The sequence below is a fragment of the Gobius niger genome, assembly GCF_951799975.1.
Source record: "Gobius niger genome assembly, chromosome: 8".
NCBI lineage: Eukaryota > Metazoa > Chordata > Actinopteri > Gobiiformes > Gobiidae > Gobius > Gobius niger.
In genome coordinates, this window is record NC_136859.1 from 10,268,708 (window position 1) to 10,292,315 (window position 23,608).

Genomic DNA, 23,608 nt, shown 5'->3' on the forward strand with positions numbered 1-23,608 from the left:
TGCTTCAGTTAAGGATTGGTCAAATGTAGAGGGTAAATGTCTCTCACAGGTACGACAAATTTACACCTATTCCTTAAACATAGCACCAAAACATGAAAACCAGTCATATTCACTTTGACTACCTGCACCAGCGCCATACCCTCCTATTCTTCTACCCCGTCCTCCATCACTGACACCCCTCCACTTTACCGCCCCCTCACGCTGCTGCTCTGTCTGCACGTCTCTCATCCCCCGCTGGTTCCTCTGCGCTGTATTGTCATGTCATATCCTTTTGTCCACTCGTCCTTATACTACGCTCGCTATTTTAGCCCTGTCCTCCTGCTGCAGCTCTCCAGGGGGCAGCGCACTGGCAGCACTAATGAAGCACACAGTTAACAGATATTAGCTCAGTGGCAGCGGCTTCATTAAAACTCAGGCCAAGTCTCAGATTTCTGGAGATGAGGCTCTTTGTACCGTCTTGTTCAAGGTTTTCTTTTTCTTTTTTTTTCCCCCCCGGTTTCCTTCTCGTTCTGTCTTTGCCTATCATTACTCCCACAATACGTATACTCTCTCTCTCGCTTTCGACGCCCCCGTTCACCCAGTGGTAATTATGGAAAATCTGTAATCGTGCTCAGAGGAGCTGATAATACCTTTAGTTTAATTAAAGACATTTATGGGATGTAAAGACATGTAGCCCTGGGGTGGCTTTGCTGCACCCACAACGCCACCGACCCAAACTCATCCTGTCCTCTCCTCTTCTGTCAGAGCCAATGTCGCTTTCTCATTTTGTCAATCACCTTGTTCTCCTCTGTTGGCGATGCATTTGACAAGGAGTGACAGTTCTTCATCCTGGTTTATAGAATATGATTAATCACAAGAGTGAAGTTGTATTTTAACACTTTATGTGAAGCTGTGGCAGAGTGGAAAATGTCTTTCTCTTTCACCTCACGGAAATTCTCAACCCCAAAATCCTAGATCAGTGATTTTCAAACTTTTCACATCAAACACCACCCCGTAATAGGATATCACTGACCTTCCAAAGAACCACCTCATAAATAATTTGAGATGTGATACCAAATTAGGACTAAACCAGGTCTAAATTTGCAAATGACCCTGAAGTACCGCCACCTGAAGGTCCCTTTTAGGGCCAGCTCTCATGCTTTCACAGTGGGACACTCGCATTTGAGAGCCTTCACACGCTCTCACGCTGCACTTCTCACATCTCATGCTTGATAAAAAAAAATTAGCCAATTACTGACTTTCAGCAACCAGCAGCTGCAGACGCTTAAATATGTGTCTGCTCCTCTCCGCTATTGGTCAGTCTGTGCTCCAGAAATCTCCAGATGTTTTTTTATTAACTGATAAAAACTGAACAAAGATAAAAAAAAAAGGAGGTACTAAAAACATCTAAGCTTCCAGTGACACAATTTGGAAGAGCACCATAACATTCAAGTCTGGTGCTTTGTACAAGTGGGAGGAGCTCCATGAAGCAGTGACTAAATAGATTCAACTAAATCAACTAAAATAACTTTTTGCTGCTTTTTTGTTGGTTTTCTGGCACGGTTTTGTCACTTTTTTGTCATTTTTTTTGTCACTTTTTTGTCGTAAGTAAGTAAAGTTTCTTTATAAAGCGCTTCACAGGTAAAATCACTTGTTTTCGTCGAGTTTTTGTTGCTATTTTGATGCGCTTTTTTTAAGCGTTTAGATTTGGGTAAAGGCAGGGGTTAATAGTTTAAAGGGATGTTTCAGTATTTTTGACATAAGGCCTAATTTTCTATTGTTATCCAGAGTGTTGTTAATTTCTGGAGATTTCTTTTTTTTATATATTTGAAGAGTTTAGTGGTGCTAGGCTAGTGCCAGGCTAGCGCATGTCTATGGTAAATAGTAGCCTTCATTAAAAACAGTCTGACCCAAGCACAGTGCACCTGAGGCAAATCACTTATAACATCACTACTGATAGAAATGTCTGTGTTGACTGAATAATTTTTTAAATATAAGCATTTTGCATTTAAAATAACTTATATTTGAGCAGCATCAGCTTCCTGGTTGTAAGCTACACTAGGTTACCGGATCTACAGTAGTTTGTTTACCTGCGGCCGGCATTACTACACATGGAATTCACAAAGGAGCTTTCTACAAATCAGATATGGGAACGTTTGGAGGACTACACCATGATTTTGAAGAGGTTTTTAATGCAGGCTACTAGTTACCATAGACATGCACTAGCCTGGTCCTAGCCTAGCACCACTAAACTCTTCAAATATAAGGACTGCAATTAAAAAAATAAAAGTATCCCTTTAAGTTTATTTTGTATCCAGGGACTACAGATGCAAACTATTTAGCTATAATGTGGTGCAGTACATCTCTGTCCCTTTAATAAAGATTCAACTAAACTAATGTGATTTTAACCCGTTAAACATGGCAAATTATTTTACAAAGAGTGAATTATCATCTTCATGGGGGCTCTTGTGGGATCTTTTGTACAATAAGGCGTCCACGACACCCAGGACTGTGATAATGCCTGGAGTACATATATGGTTTCTCATACCTCTGGCAGCCCGAGGCCTTTTGAGGATGTCTGTACCCAAGTCCCCGTACATTATCAGGCTGACAGTGCGGCGCACACCGCACACAGCCTCAAAATGACAGTCTTTTCCTGCTGATTATTCCAATAGCGCCGTTATCACATCCTGTCGGTTGCGGAGATGCTGGGCTCTGCGGCGTTGCCATGTCAGTCACGGACCGCTCCAATGTCGGGGAAAAGTGGAAAATACTCGGTGTTCTGGGGCGTACTTAGAAAGGTCACAGTGTTTGAAAGACGCCTGCTGCAGTCAGAATATTTTAGCCCTAAACGTGTCATGGAGACTATTCTTCTCACCCTCTTTATTGCAGTTTATCCAGCAGCCTGTCTGTCTATGCTGGGTATGTACTAGTGTATTTTCATATTTGAAGAAGCAAATAGAGGAATATCTGTAACATTTCTGAATATCTTTTGAGTAGCTTGACTAGTTGAGAGATTTGTGTGATTGGTGTTTATTTCTTGCATCATCTGATTAGTGGTGAACGACTTTCTTTAAGTTTAAGGTTATTTGATCCATCCTTCAATGTCACTGATGGCAGTTTTGTCATGGCTGTCTATCTGGCAGATTGGCCTATTGTGCATGTTTTGTGTTGCTGCAGGAAACTAATTTAAACTCGGAGAGAACACGCAAACGCACAGAGATGGGATTCAAATGTAGGATCTTTTTTAAATTGGTCTCTTTAAGAGAGTTATCAATCCCGGGATCTTCAGAAATGGCTGAAGATCCTGGTTATCAGCTGTTGAGCTTTTCACATAAATATGAAACTGTGGATTTGGTCAATGAAATGTGCAATCAGTAATCATGTGCTTTAAATGTAAGTGTTTTATGTGGGATAAGTATTAAAATTTAATATAATTATTAGAAAAAAAATTAAAATCGCGATTAATCGCATTTCACAAGTGCGATAAATCACGATTAAAAAAATTAATCTATTGACAGCCTTAGTCTCTTAACATATAAACTTTCATCTGGATAAAAAAAAAAACCTAATCTTCACAATAACATGTTTAATTATTGCACTGGTTCAATGTTTTGCAATAGAGAAATTATCATCTCAAAATGCATTTTTTTCACATGTGAGACAATATCTCCAAGTCAGAGCTACTACTCTCCAAACTTTAAAGCCTTGGATTGAACAATATTTAGTTAATTTAAACCTGGTTCAATCCATTATTCAGATTTTGTTGCCAAATACATGAGAAATTTAAGGGCATTTTTAGGCATAAAAGGCCTTATTTTAATATATGAAAAGATAAAATGATATCTCTAAATTCCAAAAGTTTCCTTATTCAACTGCAGTGTCTCGCCTTAAGTGAAACAAAAGTAGGATAATTTACCATAAGCCCTTTTGCTTTGTGGCATCATTACTATATTCAATTTATGTTTTGCTAAAACCAACTAAAAAGTAACTCAGCTACATTTTTGCAACAGTAATATGTGATACAAACATACTATATTTTCAGAGCTGTAACTAATAATCTAGAATATATTACAATCTTTAAGTAACTTGCCCTACACTGTGGGCCAAACTCATTCCAAACTTTCATTTCCAACGTCCCCATTCCTCACAGGGATGGGTTTATAAGCTGTAGCCTCCTATAGTTCACAATTGATAAAAGGCTTTATATGCACAGCGCACAGTTTTGTTTTTTTCCTCCACAAATGTCTGCTTTTGCAATATAGGATAAAACTCATTTTATTCCACTGCTAGAAATAAATTGTGTGCATTTTTTTTTATTCCACTGGGCTTATTCAGTCAATAAATGTACGACTGGCCAGAATATTCTGAAATCAAGTCACGTTATGTAGATATTACAGTTCAACTTGTACTTTTTTGATCTGACTCGAGAGACCTGCATGCTTTTCTCTGACAAATGTTCAAAGCTTTTCCCCCAGGCCCGTGTGAGGCTTGGAGTAACAAAGAAGCCATGGTCCCTGTAATGATTTCCTCCAGACCAAAGACTTTGTGAATAAATAGTTTGTTTTTGTGTTTCCTCAGAGTGGAATGATGTAGCGGTGGTGAGGGAGGGCACCTTGGCCACATTAGTCTGTATTGACCAAACCGCGACAGGCGCAGTGTCCGTGAACTGGATGGCGAAGCCGCTCGGTACAGATCGATGGAAGCTGGTTCTGTCGGCCAACGAGAGGAAGGAACTCTCCACTGGAGCGTCTAAGCACTCTTTGCAGCTCACCGACCACAACTTCCAGGTAGGGGGTTGGGCGACGTTGACAAAAAACAGCAGTGGCTTTGCAAGATCTTCATGCTGAAAAATTAGACACTGTTCATTTGCAATCTCCCAGGAAAGTGATCAAATATGCGAGTAAAAGTCCTGACTTATTACAAAAAAAAAAAAAAAGTTAACCTTAACCGAGCACATTTTCTCCTGTTCCAGCCTACAGGCCAGTGTAACGCCTCATTTGAAAGCTAAGACCTACAAAACTGAAGATTTTTTTTCTGGCGTTGTTGCTGCCGACAATGCAGCACCAAAAATATGACTTTTTTTGTTGTATTTTTGTGTGATTTTGCTGTGTCTTTGTTACTTTTTTGTTGCATTTTGTTGAATTTTTCGTCACTTTTTCATCACTTATTGTTGCCTGTTTGGTTCCTTTTTCCGTTTTTGTCGCTATTTTCAAGCTACAAAAAATGATGCTGAAATGCAAATGCATTCCCTTTCTGTGACCAAGGTTGAAGTAGTAGCAGCTGTCCTGTCCTGTTGTGTCCATGGACCAGACCCTTCACCATTTTAGCTGTTAATTGGAAAAACTATTGTGGATGAAAGGCAGCCACGTCAGTCAGTCAGTGCCCGGCAGCTGTGGCAACAAATCATGAGATGTATTATTATATTAGATTTACATTTGTATGTCGTTGTATTAAAAAAGAAAAAAGTTACATGCCGTATGTATTGCCTTTTAAACATGCATTCATACTTGTCCCGCCTCTCGTTCAGGACTCGGGCGTGTTTTCCCTCAGGTTTCGCCCGGAGAAGGATGACGGGGGGCTGTACATGTGTCTGGTCAAACGAAGGCAGAGGGTCCTGAAGGAAAGGTTCATTCTGCTGGCCGTCCTCACTGGTAAAATCAACATGTGTTATCACAAGATTTATTGATTTTGAATGTTATTATATATGAGAGTGGTCAGCAATGTGGTTGAAGACGACTCATAATACTTAGTAGATAGATATGCTGCTGAAGATGAAGTATTTTTCTACAAAACAAAGTGAGTGCTGTGGCCTTCATATTTCTAATTTTATCCTCAAATTTGTGGAGTTTTTTGTTGTTGAACCTTTTTATTGTTATTTTATCCAATTATCTTTAATCTTGAACCTTTCAAACCACTTCTTGTAAACCCAATGCCACCCACGGTCCCCTTAACAGCCCCAGCTCCTCTGTCATCACTGTGGACGCAGCGAGCCCACCTCCAAGCAGCGTCGCACTTCCATGCCAACACTTTCATTCACTCCTGTTCATGTGGCGTTTTATCTGTGGAAGACTATACCTTTTGTGGATAAGGCACTACAGAGTTCGGGAAAATCCACTGTTACCATGGAGACCCGCCATGTTGGAACAGCTCCATTAGCTGAGGAGTCACTACTGTTAAATACATGTAACACACTATGGTGTCCAAGTGTTTTAATGGGAACAATAACTCCAGTATTTTACCTTTTAAAATCTCCATGAGTTCATTATTGCTGCAAATCCCATGATGCTTAGCGATATGACATCATAGTCCTGAACTCTATACGTTTGTTAAGTGACGATGTCATTGCTCCACTTCCAGGTCCAACTGAGCTTTCGTCCTATTCACTGTAATGGGATTTTGCTGATTTTAACCCGCTTTAGAGCCAACTACAAGGTTCTGTCTAAACATCTCATCGCAAAGAAATATTACATTTAGTCTGGATTTTCTTTAGTAAGTCTTTTCTGGTATTATCTAATTATTTCTCCATACACAATGAAGGCTAATTTATATATATAAAAATATCTTTATTTTACCTGGAGGAAATGGTGAGCTATATTGTTCGAATTAGGCGTAAAGCAGTTACAGCAGTTGGCCTTTTATCTGTTATTTCAGCAGGAGATTCAGATAAAGTTGTTGTTGTTTTTTTTCTGTGTATATCTATACAACTCTCAACAGTTTTGACCCGGAAGTAGCTTATGATTGTGTATGAGGTCACACTTGACAAACCTAAAGTGGGATGAAAAGCTGTGAGAGACATTTGACAAACCAGGTGTAATACGATAGGTTTGGATGTAGAACTGCCCATTAAAAAGACCCACATCGGGATTTCATTAAAATACAACTAACTGCCTGACTCTGCTCTCCAGTCAAGGTGGTCCCGCTTTTTCCCGTCCCACAGAACAGCACCCTCCGCCTCATCGCCAGTGTCCACCCTGAATTAGGCATCAGCCAAATCACCTGGGTCGCACCGGGAGCCATTTCCTTGAAGACAGAAAAAATCGCACACTTCGGGACCATTTCGAAACTTCCCCGAGTCCAGAACAGCGATGACGGAGCGTACGTGTGCATGGTGTACCCAAAAGGAAACAGCTCCAATGCTTTCTTTGCCTTCAACGTGGATGTGACGGTTGATGGTAGGTTCACAGTAGGCTGTGTTTGTCCGAGTTTGCCTTTTAAAGGTCCTATTGCCGATTAATCTATGTTTATTTGACTTTGGCCAGAAATCTAGGACCTTGTGAGGTGAGAACTAAATCAGATTGAAAGTAGTGAATTGAGAACTACAATGCACAGGGTTTCTCCGGGGCATTAAAAGGCATTTAAAGTCATTAAATGAATTATGCCAAAATTAAGGCTTTTAAAGTCATTAAAAAGCATTCATTTGGTTTCAAATTGGCATTAAATCTACATTTCTTGCTATATATTATTTTTCCTTTGAGACAGAACTCACTCAATGGCATTGCTCAACAATTTTTTGCTGCATACATTTGTCAGAAAACACAAACTATAACTAAATATAGCTTTAAATTGGCGCTGTACCATGGAAACCCTGGTGCAACGCTCAACTGTAAATTAAAGTAAATCAGTCATCAAAACAACTGCACTTAGAAAAAGCTTGAATTTCATCACCAATAAGCCTACATATATACACATTTGGTGTGCACAGCCGTCACTAAAAACTACAACGAGGAAGATCTTTAGTCCAGCGTTTTGTTTTTACAAGCATATTGTAAGTACAATTATGAAAATGATTTAGATCCATAAATACATTTTGCCCATTTATTTTTGAACAGTCTTGTGTGGGCATCTATGTGCTTTGGTTTACATCATCTCAGAGGACCCACTCCTTTGAAGAAGTTATAAAGATAACCACATTTTGTATAATTTTAATAAAAGCACAGGACCAGAAACAAACAGAAGAGGAGAACTGCTTCTATACAATAGTAATGGTAATAGTCCTGCATTGGTCAAGTATTGTACATTTTGTCACTCAAACCGCAGTTGCCTTATGGGGCTTCACAAAAATGATTTGATCAAACAGAAAAACAGTTTTACAATCAACAATGAGATCAATATCAAACAGTAAAAAAAAAAAACATCCATCACCGTGACGTTGCTGAGACGTCTTCTCAGTTCTCAGGACCCCAGGAAGACTAGTGACCACTTGTGGGAGCTAATGGGGATCCTAATAAAGAATACAGAATAAAGAATGATCCATGACTTCTCTGCGACGTCACCGTTACATCTCTTTAAGATCTCTGTGGTATCCGACAGGTCTCGGAGACATTGCAGGGACGTCACAGAAACGTCTCACAGGTCAAGGACAATAAACAGTGTCCACGACATCGAATAATAGCGTCTTCCCTGAAATCAAACCTGTTTGTTTTCACTGTAACTCGCTGCTGACTCTCCTTATCTTCAGGGGACATTGTAGACACATCGTGAGTTGCTAACAAGTTGCCAACTTGTCTCCAGGCCAGTGAGACAGGCCCTTTAGGACCCACCAGGCAGGAGGGTCTGGGGCTCTACAGATAGCTCGGTCAGTCAGCTTTGTGTTAATTATGACATGGGGTTATTTTTACTGTTCTGTTCATTCAGCCATAGACCTCTAAGTGGCTTGTGGGGCTCTGGAGATATAAAACCGATTTCTTGTTTCTTTTTTGTTGATGCTGCTGAGTGGGCATTGTGACAGAAATCTCAAGCAGCGGTATCATTTATTTAGGCATCCTGTCGCTTGCTCTTTAAAGCATTCTTCATTTAAAAAGAAGTTATAAGTTTCAGATGTCGGCTCTGGAACTTGCAAAAGGAAATCCATCCACTTTTATCCGTGAATACTACACTCGGTATGATCGTGTATTATTCATGACTTGAGTTTTTTTCCCCCTTTTTTGCAGCTGACAAAGTGGCCTCCTTCACCAATATTTCGCACGGTGAGTGACTTTGTAGCGCAAGTCTCAAAAGTCCTGTGTCAGCGCTAATAACTAATCATCGGCAGCAGAACGTACCAAGTGCGAGCTCTGAAGAAACTAATCCGTATTGTTGTCAGGACTCACTGCTATCTGCTCCTCCACACACTCTCTCCCCACCACCACAGACTGTTTACCCCTCTACTCCACCCGGCTCTCTCCTCTTATCCCTCCCCGCTTTCTCTGCACTCTGTTGATACTATGGCCTCATTACTTTGATATCAGCGGTCGGGAGTAACTCAGTACTTTTGCTTTGTGGGTCAATTTTGAGTGAATTACTAGCTCGCTGGTCACCCTTAAAAAGTATATCATTTTGAATGTTATTGCTTTTTATTCACACACGCGCCCTATGTCAGGATATTTGGAAGCCTATCCTGACTTTATCTTGACTTTGTCCTGAGGAGGGCGCATGTGTGTAATCCTTTTGATTCCTTTTTTATACTTTACTTAAAGCAGTATTAAGTAACTTGTTAACCATAATAAATCCTTTCATAGTCCCTCTGGAGGTGATACAAGTGTTAATGGTATAATTGGGGGGTCTTTCAACTCCCCCTGGTGTCTCTGACCAGAAAACCACAATTGCAACTTTGCTGCCTACGGGTCGGCTAACGGGCAAAGCTAACAGTGGACTAGCTCCACTTCAACAGTATTTACAGCAAAGTTTGAGTGAAAATGATCTCCATTGTGTAATTGGATGTACAATATCCCTCTATCCCTTTGTCTTTTTTGTCAGCGTAGCATTAACTCTCATGGACAATTACTGAGTAAAAAAGCACAACATGCTACGACACCTTCAGTGCCATTTATGGCCACTCGGGACATGAGTTACTTAGTACTGCTTTAAAATATACATTTCTTCAAATCTTACACCATCAATCAGTTATTTCCTAAACAGTATACACTTCCAGACCCAAAAAAGTCACCACAAAAATAAAGATCCCAGCGCTTTAGCTTTGATTGCAAGCTTCTGCAACGTCAAAGGATCCAGTGTTGCATTCATTTCCACGAAGATCTTGTATTGATGACGGGAGAGTGTGACCACTGCGCAAAGCCTTCTCCAGCACATCCAAAAGATTCTCGGTGGTGACCTGTCCCTGTGTAAAAATGATGTCTCATGCTCCCCGAACCACCTGGCACTGCTATCTTAGAATATGCCCGTGCCATCATGGAAGAAGCAATCCCTAGATGGAAAAACCTGATCATGTTCAGCCGATCTCATTCTTTGGACACATAGTGCTGCTGAACCAAGACCTGAACAACTGCCGCAACCCCAGATCAGAACAATTAGTTAAATCCAGGTGGCCACTTTATTTCTCATTTGCTTGATTTTGCCTGCAGGTGACCAGATCTCCACCGCTGCCCTGGCCGACACTGCCTTCCCCCTCACCTGCCCCAATGCCCTGGGGGACTATGTGCGGCTGTACTGGAGACCTCCGGACGTCAACAGGAAGAGCACCCCCAAACTAGTGCATCAGTACGACCGGTGGAGGGGGTTTATGAAGGGCACGGGGTACGGTAATCGGCTGCTGCTGGCCGGACCCCCCTACAACGCTGAGGCGGGAAGCTTCTCCTTCCTCCTCACACCGGGGATCAAAGATGGCGGTCTGTACAAGTGCGAAGTTTACCAAAATGACAACGCATTCAGCCTACACACCCTGCTCACTGTGGTCAAAGGTAAGGGTTACGTGTTTTTTTTTACTAGTATTGCTGTTGTTGTATTTTGCCTTATTGTCAACTATTTATTTAATGTGAAGATGTTTCCTTCGGTGTGTGATAAATGTGTTTTTTCAGTTTTGTATAGGGTATTTGTTAGTCAGTCCAGCTGTAATTGTGGAAATAACACAGGGGTGTTAGTGGGTGAATAATGTACCTGTGTTAAAGTGTGCTGTATGCATTCATCATTAATCTCTACAGTGGAATATGACGACTCAGTATAGAAAATACAAAAATGATCTGGTTGAACACACTAACTGTAGGATAACTGTAGTGTGTGGTTATAGTCTGACATTTGACAACAAGAACAAGAAGTTTTTGAAGATAGCAGAGAAACATCCTCACCTTTTCAACCCAGCCCTGTTAATGATATTTAAAAGGGGAAGGATATCTTAATTGCATACAGCTTTTCACATGATTCAAGTCATCCAAAGCGCTTCATATCGCTCTCTAGCCCAGGGGTGGGCAATTAATTTTTATAAGAGGCCACATGAGTAACCTGAATTGAGTTTTAGGGCTGCACCAACAACTTGCCCAGGTTTCTCCCATTGAAAAATGTACTGAATTATATCTGGAACTCGCTTGATGGCAATTGTAAATATTGTATTCCAACAAAACCCCAAAAGAAACAAAGGTGCAGATATCATAAGGATAACATACATAAATAAATAAAAAATATAGAGCCAATTGAGCCCACTCGGGGGGGTGGTAATATAATATAATGTAAATTACAAGCAGAAAAGATGATAGTTTATGGAAAGAAAGTCGAGTTTGCCCACCTCTGCTCTAGCCGATGGTGGTATTTATATGTCTCTGTATTTATATGTCTCTTGTAAAGTGCTTTACAAGAGACAATTTTTACATTCACTCCATCCACGGTGATGGTAAGTTGGATGTGTAGCTTCAGTTTCCCCTGGGGGAGATTGACAGAAGCGTTGTTGCGACTGCACACATCTGTGCCAGCGGTCCCTCTGACCACCACCGTTCATTCACGCACACCATTCATCCTGGCCTATTGTACATGTTTTTAATGGTAGGAAACCTACGCAGACACGGGGAGAACATGCAAACTCCACACAGAGTTTGCAAGCTAGATATGTAGTCACAGTCCCCCCTGGGGTAGACTCCCTGAGATTCCGAGATCAGACGGGATCGGGTGTTCACAAGACGGTGTGACCCCATATTTAAATCTTTATCTCGACAATCTGAATTTTACAGTTTGTTATGGTATGTTAATTCAGCTCTATCAGTGTCTTTAGTGTTGTTGTGTTGCTTTCACAATTTATCCGACCTGATAAATGGAATGATGTACCATGTATCATTTACCACCTCCTGTGAAAAAGTAATCAAAGAAAAGTGCGTCATATAATGATTTATTATTTATTATTAATGTTATGTTATTATTAATCAGTGGAGGGGTCACAAGAGGCGCAACAGAAGAAAAAAAAGGATAAACAAAGAGGTATCCGGGCAAGACTTACAGCCAAACCACACATGCCTTCTAATGTTCTTGCTAATGGATGTTCACTGGAGAATAAAAACAGATTTACTGCTAAGCTCTTTCCAGAAGATGGTGAAAGACCAGTGCAGGACACCACGCTCTGAAACAGGGACAAACCCAGGGGGCGCTGCACCGTTTCAGAGGATCAGAGGAGACTGAAGGCAGCCAGCCAGGTTTCCTCCGGGGGCTATTGTTTCCTCTACCTCCAAAGACATGGTAGTTGGGTTGGCCCACAAGGGTGGCCCAGCTCAGTCGCAGCGGCTCAGGACTAACACCTGAGCACTAAAGCACATACTTACTGCATAAGATTTGGTGAAAGTTAACTTATCGGTCAAATCGGGCATAAAATATTAGAACCAACATGTCATATTGGTAAAATGCACCTTTTAAAATGTGTGCATGTGTAACTGTAACTGTGCACTTGCATATATTTTTGAACAATTGGGACAAATGAATGCCCTTTTTGTCCAGTAAGTGCCTTGCAGAGAAAAGATTTAACTCAAGCAAATAGGTCAGATCCTTTCACTGGATAATTCTGCATGTTCAACAAAAACGGGTCAGCTGACACCCTGAAAATACTGCATGCCCCGGTTATTCCATCATTCAATTTATTTATCTTTCTTCTTTGTTGCTTGGACGCATTACAAGATGACAATGCCAGGATTCATCAAGCTCACTTTGGGAGACTGTGGCACTATTTGCACTACAGCGAGAATGACCCTCTCTCAAAGACTCAAATGAGCCTTCGCCTTCAAAGCATCTCTTCATAGGAGGTATTGTCTCTGTTTTATGTCAGGAGGTCATCAAAGCAAACAACGCCTAAAGTAAACAACGGGGCTTTATTTGTATAGCTGGGGACTATCTTAAACCAACACAGTGCCAGCCGTGATAATGGCTGGCCTTATCTCTCTTATCTGGTTTAAAGGCAGGTAACGCGCAAGCAGCAGAGTATAGTGTTATTCCAATTTCAATCGTTTTATTATTGGCTGTGGGCTGAAAATAGTACCCAAAGGTAAATACGTCTCACCCACATCAAATAAAACGAATGAGGGTCAGAGCTGCCAATAAAGTCATTAAACTCCGCTAATATGAAACAGTAAGGGAAAAAATATGGAGGCATAAAGTGGAGCGCCATTTTCCCTCTGGCATTTGTCCGATTGATAATAATAAGTGGATTCCAGTCTATGCTGTTTTACTTATCTCATGAAGTGCTGTTATACAAGACACTCCAGATGAAAATGTTTTGTCAGTCATAGACGGCATATAACGAATAAGAATTTTTAGACTTCTAATTAAGAGAGCCACTATATTTGACAGTACTCTAGCCAACAATGCAGTGTATGCAGTGAGTGTTTTTGAACAAGGTGCCATATAACAGGAGAATATTTGCAGTAGGGGTGGTGGCAGCCGCAGCAGTAGGTCTGTTGCATGCACACTCACTGATTTACAATAGCTGAAAGCCAGCTGGGCTGCCATGATAGGTTTATAGCAACTGGTTTTAGCTATTTAAAGCAGTGGTTCTCAACTGGTGTGACATCGGGACTCAACATCACAGACCTATTTTTTGGTGGCCCGCCGGCTTCTTGTTAATCCTCATAAACCATAACATTTTATTGTGAGACAGAGCTTTAAAGGCACTAGATGCAAGTTAGACATTATATATGCACTACTTCCACCTCAGATCATACGTGTAACTGAACCTTCTATATGAAGCTCATGCATGACGGCACTTCACTTTTTGAGTGACAGTGCAGGATTTTAGAGGCAGTTGTGGTGAACAGGTCTGAGCTCATTCTACACATTAGGACATTGCTGGAACATGTAGGGGTAGGAAAATACATAATTTCAAGATTTTTTAACTCCGTGTATTCCCTTTAAGGTTCTTAAAGGCCTAATAAAGGTGTGGGGGTAAAAAATGCACCCAGTTGAATGTTTGACTGCACTGATCCATGGCCGTCCATATACACTTTTCACATGCGACCCCCATGCCCTAAGATGACAACCCGCAACCCAAATAAAACATATAATGTAAAATACAATATTTTGTCAGCAGAAGTTATTGTTAAAAAAGCATTGAAAAGCTTAAACTGAAATCATTTTAGGGTTAGGGTTAGAGTTATTTTCTCCAATTATGCATATCCAAATCTCAGAGCAGACAGCCTATATGCCAGTGTGATACCTCATTTAAAAACCAAGACCTACTAGTTTCTAAAAAATATGTGTAAGATCTGTGTGAGTAAAACACAATTACATCACATGTGCCATAACCCCTGACCCTAAACCTAACCCTATCCCCTGATCAGGAGGTCGGCAAGCAACAGGCTGAAAACAACTCTAAAACAGAGCTTTTGTTCGACACAGGTACTGTTTCTACGAATTTTCAGTGGATAAATATCATAATGTTTTCAGTGAAAAGCTTGTGACCCACTGAGAACAGTTCTGCAACCCACATTTGGGTCCCTAGCCTCCAGTTGAGAACCCCTGATCTAAAGAGATCAGAACATAGAGCTCTGTGATATTTGTTTGGGTAATTGATATGGGCTTAAAACCAAAAAACATCAGCATGAAACAACACATAACTGCCGTTTTTTAAAGTATATTATTTGCAAGGACAAATAGAAAATGTTTATGATTTTCTTACATAAACAATATACTTTAATTAATTTTACATTCATCATTCGCTCTCGATCTGATTGAATGTTATATTTTTTAACTTAAAAATAGACGCTGGTTGAAAAAGACACTTTCCAATGATTAAAAGCGTAGTAATTTCAAGCCACTTACCAGACTATTGAAGGTTTTGCCAAAAAGAAATTTAATTTGGAGATGAAGGTCTGTGATTAAACTTTGTTCAGTGATTATTGACACATCGTGACATTTCTATCCTCCTCCTTCTTAGACTATCGCTGTCTTTCTATTTTGAAGTGGGTCTTTTAATCATATTCCATTTGGCTGGTCAGGATTTTGTCATGGGTTTCCAAGTAAACACTACAGGCACTGCTTTGTGTTGCAACCAGCCATGTATCTTTGAAAGGAGTGGGCAAACGGAGGTGAAGTATCTCACTCAGGGACACAGTGACAATCTGCACTTGATCAAAATAGTTCCCTGTTCAACCTAGCGCATTTTCTCCTGTTCGACTTTACCTGAATCTAAAAAGTTTATTTTATTTTCTTCACATAGGCCAGTGCAACATCTCATTTGAAAGCCAAGACCGAGAAAAACTGATAATGTGTTTTTCTCACTCTTTTGTTGCCTTTTCGTCATGTTTTTTTGGGGTCACTTTAGTGTATTGCTGGGTTTCAGGTGACATCACAGCGTTCTAAAGGCCTATACCAGGGGTCTCCAACAGGGGGCTGCGGGCCGGATTTGAGATGATTCAATCCGGCCCCTGGCTTGTAGAGCACAAATTCCTGAGTATGTTAAAGGAATAGGCCGCCGTTTTTACATACTGAGATATGTTCTTACCTTAGCTTTGACAAGTTCTTTAGGACCTGTCTGGTCTTCCCCCGTGCCTTCAATCACATAAACACAGCGCAGACGGCGTTAGCATTTAGCCTCTCCTGCTCTCCAGTATAGCTTCAAAACAGGTCAAGATAGAAGCTACCAAGCTCTTCCACGTTTTCCCTATTTAAATATGGTTACGTGAAGTGTTACACTACAGAGTATAATTACACAAAATTAAACAATGTGGAATTTCTATTTGGATAAAAGGGGGAACTCTATATTGTATTGGCGTAATAATACCAGGAGTGGTTTGAAATCTTCACTCTACTGCGCAGTAATCTTCACTTTACTGTGCGGATGGCAAACTACTCCTGGTATTACTACGCCTTACATTATAGTTCCCCCTTTTATCCGCTTAGAAAATCCACATTGTTTAATTTTGTGTAATTATATTTTGTAGTGTAACACTTCACGTAACCATATTTAAATAGGGAAAACGTGGAAGAGATAGCTTCTATCTTGACCTGTTTTGGAGCTATAGAGGAGAGGGGGAGAGGCTAAATGCTAACGCCGTCTGCGCTGTGTTTACGTGATTGAAGGCACGGGGGAAGACCAGACAGGTCCTAAAGAACTCGTCAAAGCTAAGGTAAGAACATATCTCTGTATGTAAAAACGGTGGCCTATTCCTTTAAAACACAAAGTAAGTCTCTTGCCCATTCCTGTGCGGAGTAACCAGAACGCTCACTCCAGCCACTAAGGGGCAGCTTCAAGAAAGAAAGGAAAGAATTTCACACGTGTCCAGTACAGGGCACTCACATAATAAGAGATATAACAACACAATATAATCCTGTGGTAAATGGACAGTCTGCCCCTGGGCACCACCAAGTGTTTCCCAACCAAAACGCATTTTACTGGAGCTTTTGTTTATGGACCCCGGCAATACACTCCCAATATATTTTGGCCCCCAGCGAAATTTACTTGGAGACCCCTGGCCTATACTACTGTATTGCTGGGTTGCAGGTTCTAGAATATGATGATGTCACCGGAGCCTACGGGGGGCAAGAGCCAGTTTTTTCCTATTAACCGCATTACACTTTCACAAGTCGTAGCTAAAAAGAAAATGTATGAATTAGAAAAATGATCATTAATATCAATCACTGGGTCCATGATCTCTCTGTACAAGACCAATATTTTCCTCAAAAACAAAATATATAATAGTATAGGCCTTTAGAATGCTGTGATGTCACCTGCAACCCAGCAATTATATAGAGGTGAAATGATTTTGTTTTTGAGGACATTTTTGGTCTCGTACAGAGAGATCATGGGCCCAGTCAGTGATATTAATGATCATTTTTGTAATTCATACATTTTCTTTTTAGATACGACTTGTGACAGTGTAATGCAGTTAATAGGAAAAACTGGCTCCTGCCCCCCGCTGGTTTCTTTGACATTAACACATTCTAGAACCAGAAAACAACCAATTTGGTGCCTTTTCGTTGAGTTAATGTCACTTATTGGTTGTATTTTCATCTTTGCTTTCTTCTCGTTTTTGTCACTATTTTTTCAAGAAGCTTTTCGATTTGGTTAAAGTCAAACTGGAGAAAATGTGCTCAGTTAGGATCCCAAGAGGTCAGGCTAAATGGAACTTTCTCAAGGGCTAAGAAACGCATAGCATGTTTCAATATTAATTTCAAAGGGAATAGGAGTATTATAGCTTCAATTTGATAACACCACTCTTCTAAATTCTGGATAATCTGAGTTGACTGTTGTGAAAATATTGGCAGAATTCTCGAGGTCGTGGTTACTTGGGGTAAAAATTAGCTGAAAACCTGCCTGTTGTTTGGATTCAGTAGGATTATTACGGTGTTCTACAGTGCCATCTTTGAGAGCTGTCTAAGATACGGCATGGCTGTCTGTATAAGATAAATCCAAAAATACAGAAATCTGCGCGGGTAGCAATGAAAATAGTACTGTAATTCCGTCAGTCCAAGTGATATATGAGAAGACAGTCCTGGCACTGTCCAGGAAAATCACCTGTGACCCACAACATGTCATGCACAGAGAATACAGTATGAAGTTTTGCCTTCAGACATAATCACTTCAAGAACTCTTCCATCCAAACTTCTGTGGCACTTCTCAATCGTATGTAAACTTTAGGAGGATGCTCTTCGCTGTTTTAATGCGGACGGGCTTGTGCACTGTCTGAGGAAGACTTTTAAAAACACTATGACGAGTGGCATTTGTTGAATCATAGAAATTATATAGAACTGTCCTTCACATTTTTAAAACCAATTACCCTTCTGCCCTCAAAGTGTGCTCATCACAGCGCCGTGGATTAACTTGCATGCCATCTAAAAGTGGAAGCTTGTATTCACTGTTTAATCACATGCCATTCCCACTGCAGGCTGAATAGGGTGTTCCAAGTCTCTTGTCTCTTTCTGTCTTTTTATCATTGCGTCAACATTTTTTAAATTTTCAAATGTAATAATACCAAAGCCGAGGTCCCCAAAACAATGTTCTTTTAAGCCTTTCCACTTTAAGCTGACTTATGAATTAGTTACGCTGTACTGGAGGCAATTTAAAAGCTGTGGTCAGAATAAAGTGAAGAATGACAAAACAAAACACAACTCTAGGCATGATTTATATATTTAGTTATTTTTAAGTGGAACAATGTACATTAAAAAACATGAAGACAATGTAAATTTAGGGAAGGGAATCTTCTTTGTATAGCGCTTTTCATATGACACAAGTCACACCCAGAGCACTTCACACGTGAAAGGGAGGGGGGTTCATTCACCCCATGCTGATGGCTGATGAGGACACAGCGACAGTCTGCAGGAGCCGGGATTCAAACTCCCGATCATCATGAGACGACCTGCTCTACCATCTGCGCCACTGTCGCCCCATGTACCTGAATAGTTGTCATCCTTATAGCCCCCCCCCACATTTTTATGAGGCTCACGATTGTAAAATGGCTAAAATGTGTAAAAAGTTGTCAAAATGGCAGCATAATAACTAGCTGGCACACGAGCTCCGACAGACTTTACCAATTTATCACTTATTCATGCGGATGTACAAGGTAAGAGCATGTTTAACATGAGCCTTGACAATTCTTTCACAAAAGGCGCAGAGAAAAGGCCAAAAAGAAGAGGAAAGAAGAGAACACAAAGATAAGATAAGACTTTTTTGAATTCACATAGCAGAGAAATTGCCTTGTTATATCATCTCTGAAGAATGCAAATAGACAGGGTAATATGCAATCAAAGAAGCACAGGATAATGTGTAACAAGTCGATATTTTATACGCTATTATATATATATAATTTTTTTTTTTTTAAAGAGACAAAAAATATATATAAGAACATAAAATATCAAAATGTCAACATTGGCCATTGCCAAGTTTACAATCAATGTGGAAACTAAACGCAACATGCTACGACACCTGCAGTGGCACTTATGGCCTCTAGGGGCATGAGTTACTTAGTTTTGCTTGAAGGCGTTCACGCACATTCTCCTCTAAGCCTATCCATCCATCCATCCATTTTCTTCCGGGGCCATGTCGCGGAGGCAGCCGTCTCAGCAGAGATGCCCAGACTTCCCAATCCACGCACACCTCCTCCAGCTGTTCTGGGGGGACCCCAGGGCGACACCAGGCCAGCTCGGAGACATAGTTTCTCCAGCCTGTCCTGGGTCTTCCACGAGGCCTCCTCACAATAGGACATGCCTGGAACACCTTCCGAGGGAGGCGGCCAGGATACATCTGAAACAGATGCCCTAGCCACCTCAGCTGGCTCCTTTCAACGTGAAGGAGCAGAGATTCTACTCCAAGCTCCTCCCGGGTAACTGAGCTCCTCACCCAATCTTGAAGGGTGCACCCAGCCACCCTGCAAAGGAAACTCATTTCGGCCGCTTTTATCCGCGATCTTGTCCGTGTTAAGCGTTATGCTAAAATTTCAAAAAGTTAGATGTAATACGGACTCTTCACCTGTTGATATTGAAACAAAGCCCATGGCCACAGCCTGTTTTGGCTCCTGTGATGAAGCATGTATTTACCAAGCAGGCGCCCCAAGCTGACTCACAAGCAGCACCCTGCCATGCGAGGCCTTGGAAAGCTTTACTAATCACCGCGGCGCTGGCATCCATCACATCTGCCCGTGACGTGAGGCCGGCTATCCCTCACTGTCACTGTCACCCCCTGCGCCATACATCTGCTGTTCCAACAACCCCTCCCCCCCCTCCCTCCCTTTCTGCAATCATGTAAGGAATATATTTTTAACCCAGCCTCATTAAATGCATCATTATGTGTGATTACGCCTGCTCTGCTCCCACCTGTGCTGTAGGTGTCCCCGCGCTGATCACAATAATCACGGAAGCACTTAGCACGCGGTGCCCGGTGCACGTGTGTGGAGTGTGAGAGACGGATTCACATTTCATTCTGATGAGACACAAAGCATCAGTCACAGCCGGCCCACGTATTAGCCGCAAATCGCTCTAATGAATATATATTATTTTGACCTCTCTGTCTCTCCCTGTGTTGTTTTTTTTGTTTGTTTAGTTTTTTCATATCACCTCCGCTTCTACCCCATTACTCTTGATCTGTCCTTGGCCTTTTCTGCATTCACACTCTACCCTTTAAATGTTTCCCCTTCCGCCCCGAGCATATGTTTGGACTTAAGTGTTTTTACATCATTTTCAGGCCTTGATCAATATTTGTAATTAGAGATGTCACAACGTAATCGGGTTGAAAGTTAATTGTGCATATTTTTCTGCACATATTACAGTGCTTAGCGGGCATTGGAGGGCATTGTATGGCTCTGGCGTGATTTGTACCTTTAAAGGGGTTAGATGCAAGTTAGCCATTTTGTACTCACTACTGCCACCTCAGGTCATACGTGTAACTGCACCCTCTATATCAAGCTCGTGCATGACGGCACTTCTAACCCGAATTAACACCTTTTTGAGTGACAGTGCAGGATTTTAGAGGCAGTTGTGGTGAACAGGTCTGAGCTCATTCTACACATTAGGACATTGTTGGAACATGTAGGGGGAGGAAAATACATAATTTTGACAATTTTTAACTCTGTATAGTCCCTTTAAAGACAAAAGTTTTTAACTATGGGGACTCAATTCAGGGATTTCCCTTTTTATTCAAACTACACTGGCACTTTGTTATAAACCTTACAGGGTTACTAAATCAAATCTGCTAAGCTCAATCTTCTTCTAAGAGGATTAAGGTGAAAACATCCATTTTTTATCTCAATAAATGGAATTCATTTCACAAAATGTCTCGTAAAAGGTGTCTGTCGAAAACACCCTGCAGTGATGTTCCGCCTGAGCTTATTTCTACATTGTCTGCATCTCTGCTCAACCACTGCAACACTGCCCAAAAACAACAACCCCAAATGTAAAATTGCTTCTCGCATCACAGCCTAAGAAAGCTTGATCTAATAAAGCTGGTCACATGCGGTTAAGTTTGCTTTCAACTCAAATGTTTTTGGGGGCAGGGGACAAATCGTCAGATGAAACACGAGGTAAAAAGTACTGAATAGACAGAAACAGTTTGTATTAGGTAATCGTATATCTCTGACATAAGCTATTGAAGATGATGGTAACTTCATAAGAGAGGGAGTTATTCACCTTATTCCCCACCACTCACTTTTGCCTCTTTTTGCCTTGTCTCAACTTTTCCGTTGTCTCAGTACTTGCGCGAATCCCGTTCATTTAAACGGAGAACGAGGGAAATGTTAGCTGCTAAAATCTGATGTTTAGTAGATTGATTTTGAGTAAAGTGTCCAATTTTCATTGGACCAACATGTGAACACTGTACCGTTTCTCTGCACGGCCTAAAAACGGCCGTAACTTCTTATCTTGACTTCTCCAGTCCCATATTAACAGATAGGAGAAAAAAGGCACAGTTCATGGTGGCGCCCACGCGAACTCCCGGAATAAGGTGCATAAAGTCCCAAAACCTATGAGTCTCTCACAGCAGACTGTTCAATAATTATCTGCAAGGAGAATAAAAAAAGAGGGTGGGGCATGATATCTTTTTCAGTCACATAGTACCGTTCTATATCACTCTCAAATAACTAAGCTAGCCAAAATAGTTTGGAAAATGTAGCAAATATCAAAAACAACTTAAAAGAATTTTCCCTGATAGCAACACTGTTCCTGACGCTGCGATTTTGCCTCTGTCTCTTTAAGAAACTCAAGAAACCCACGAGCACTCCCCCTTCAGAATGCTGTTGTTTTTTGAATTTCTTATCTTTTTTATGTTTATAAATGAGTAGACAACATAAGCCAGGGGTTTCTTACAAAAGTATTTAAAATAGATTAATTAAAAGCTAAGTCTGCAGGGGCAGGTGTAGACTAAGGAAGAGAAATGGTAAATGGACTTAACTTATATAGCGCTTTTCTACCTTTATCAGGCCCAAAGCGCTTTACAGTAAGGACCCAGTCACCCATTCACTCACTCTCATTCATACACCAGTGTACGCAGACACAGGAGGCAAGTAGGATGAAGTGTCTTGCCCAAGGACACAACGACATTGTGCATTTGCGTGAGCTGGGGGAATGTGGGACGGAGCCTCATCCCCTCCAGCAAAACAGCAGGAAAATGGCTACTGGCAGGAGATTCAAAGATTACTCAAAAATACATAATCAATCTGAGCAACACTGGAGGTATGTTTTTTCAGGAGGGAATGACACTATAACATGATAAAGCAATGTAACGATGGAATTTAATTGTAGTTTTTAAGGTCTCAATAACATTTTGCTTGCAAACATTGTTACATCCCTAAATACCAAACTCATCCATCAACCGTTTCATCTCATCCTTCACAGTGAAGACCAGGCAGACGTCGTCAAAGCTGGAGCTGGACTGCAGGTACTCGGAGCTGTCCCAGGTTCAAAGCGCCGTGTGGACATTTCAAAACAAGAGTCACCGGCTTCCCAAGGACAGCAGCCTGGGCTCCATCACCACCTCAGTGCCTTTGCCTGTGAGACCAGACCGAGCCGGGAACTACACCTGCGTCCTCCAGCTGAAGAACGGGCAGACAGTGAGGGCCACGCACACCGTCACACTGCCCCCAAGAGGCGGCTCAAATGGTATGTTGGTTAAAACAAAGTGAGTAAATAGATTTAGTTGATTCCAATGTGCTGAAAGTATTATACATTTTAAACTGATATAACCTGGAATGTGGCTTAAACTGACTGAACAGAAAATGTACTTTTGGATGAATACCTCAGAGCGTCTCCTCATTGGCGATGGAATAAGAGACAATAGATGATAAAAGAAACAATATTTATGTGCTGCCACAAAAACGGCTTGTGTGTTTTCGTCTGTGAAGTACGATTATGTACCTAGGAAAAAAAGTTTGTGTGGATTTTTAAATTAATTGTCAAACTCAGTAATTTCCATAAAAGAGCAGATTCATAAAAACTGTTGATTCTTTGAAACTTTCCAAAATTGGCATAAAGCGAACCATTCTTCATTTGAGTTTTGAATCACGGCTGCGCAATTTGGGGAAAAAAACATCTGATTGCGATTCATGTTTTTCCCCACAATTCATATGAGAGGGGACTGAAATTCAAACCGCCCATCTGTTACAAAAAATACACATATTTCACACCCTGCTTGTGGATGCCTAAGCTACAGTAAGACTCCACAGAGGAAGATATTTTGTAATTTGTCGAAGATATTGCACTGCCATTCATTTGATCAACTTTTAATGTGCACATTCCACATCATTCACCAACTTGCTCAACATACGACTGGATACTGTGGTGAACATTTGCTACACGAGGAAATCAAATCCTCTGAATGTCAGGATTCTGACACACTGTCGAATCTACCTTAGGTCTTTTAGGAAAGAACAGGAGAAGAGAAAAGCCTTGACAGATACCATGTGTTGCACCTCCATTAGTGGTTCAAAATGTCAAAAGGTTAAGTCCTGTGGGTACCAAGGGT

At 41.0% G+C, this 23,608-nt stretch overlaps 1 protein-coding gene across 1 annotated transcript in view; it reads left to right on the forward strand.

Annotated features, from left to right (window-relative positions):
* The first annotated feature begins 2,800 nt into the window (after nucleotides 1-2,800).
* The window catches only part of g6fl (g6f-like), a 38,509-nt gene continuing 17,701 nt past the window's right edge, over nucleotides 2,801-23,608 (forward strand). The window contains exons 1-7 of the mRNA XM_079561346.1: nucleotides 2,801-2,901; nucleotides 4,561-4,769; nucleotides 5,510-5,633; nucleotides 6,888-7,154; nucleotides 8,913-8,948; nucleotides 10,323-10,658; nucleotides 22,483-22,746. Of these exons, the coding sequence (XP_079417472.1) occupies nucleotides 2,838-2,901; nucleotides 4,561-4,769; nucleotides 5,510-5,633; nucleotides 6,888-7,154; nucleotides 8,913-8,948; nucleotides 10,323-10,658; nucleotides 22,483-22,746 (1,300 nt within the window). The 5' untranslated portion in view covers nucleotides 2,801-2,837. The remainder of the gene's footprint in view (nucleotides 2,902-4,560; nucleotides 4,770-5,509; nucleotides 5,634-6,887; nucleotides 7,155-8,912; nucleotides 8,949-10,322; nucleotides 10,659-22,482; nucleotides 22,747-23,608) is intronic.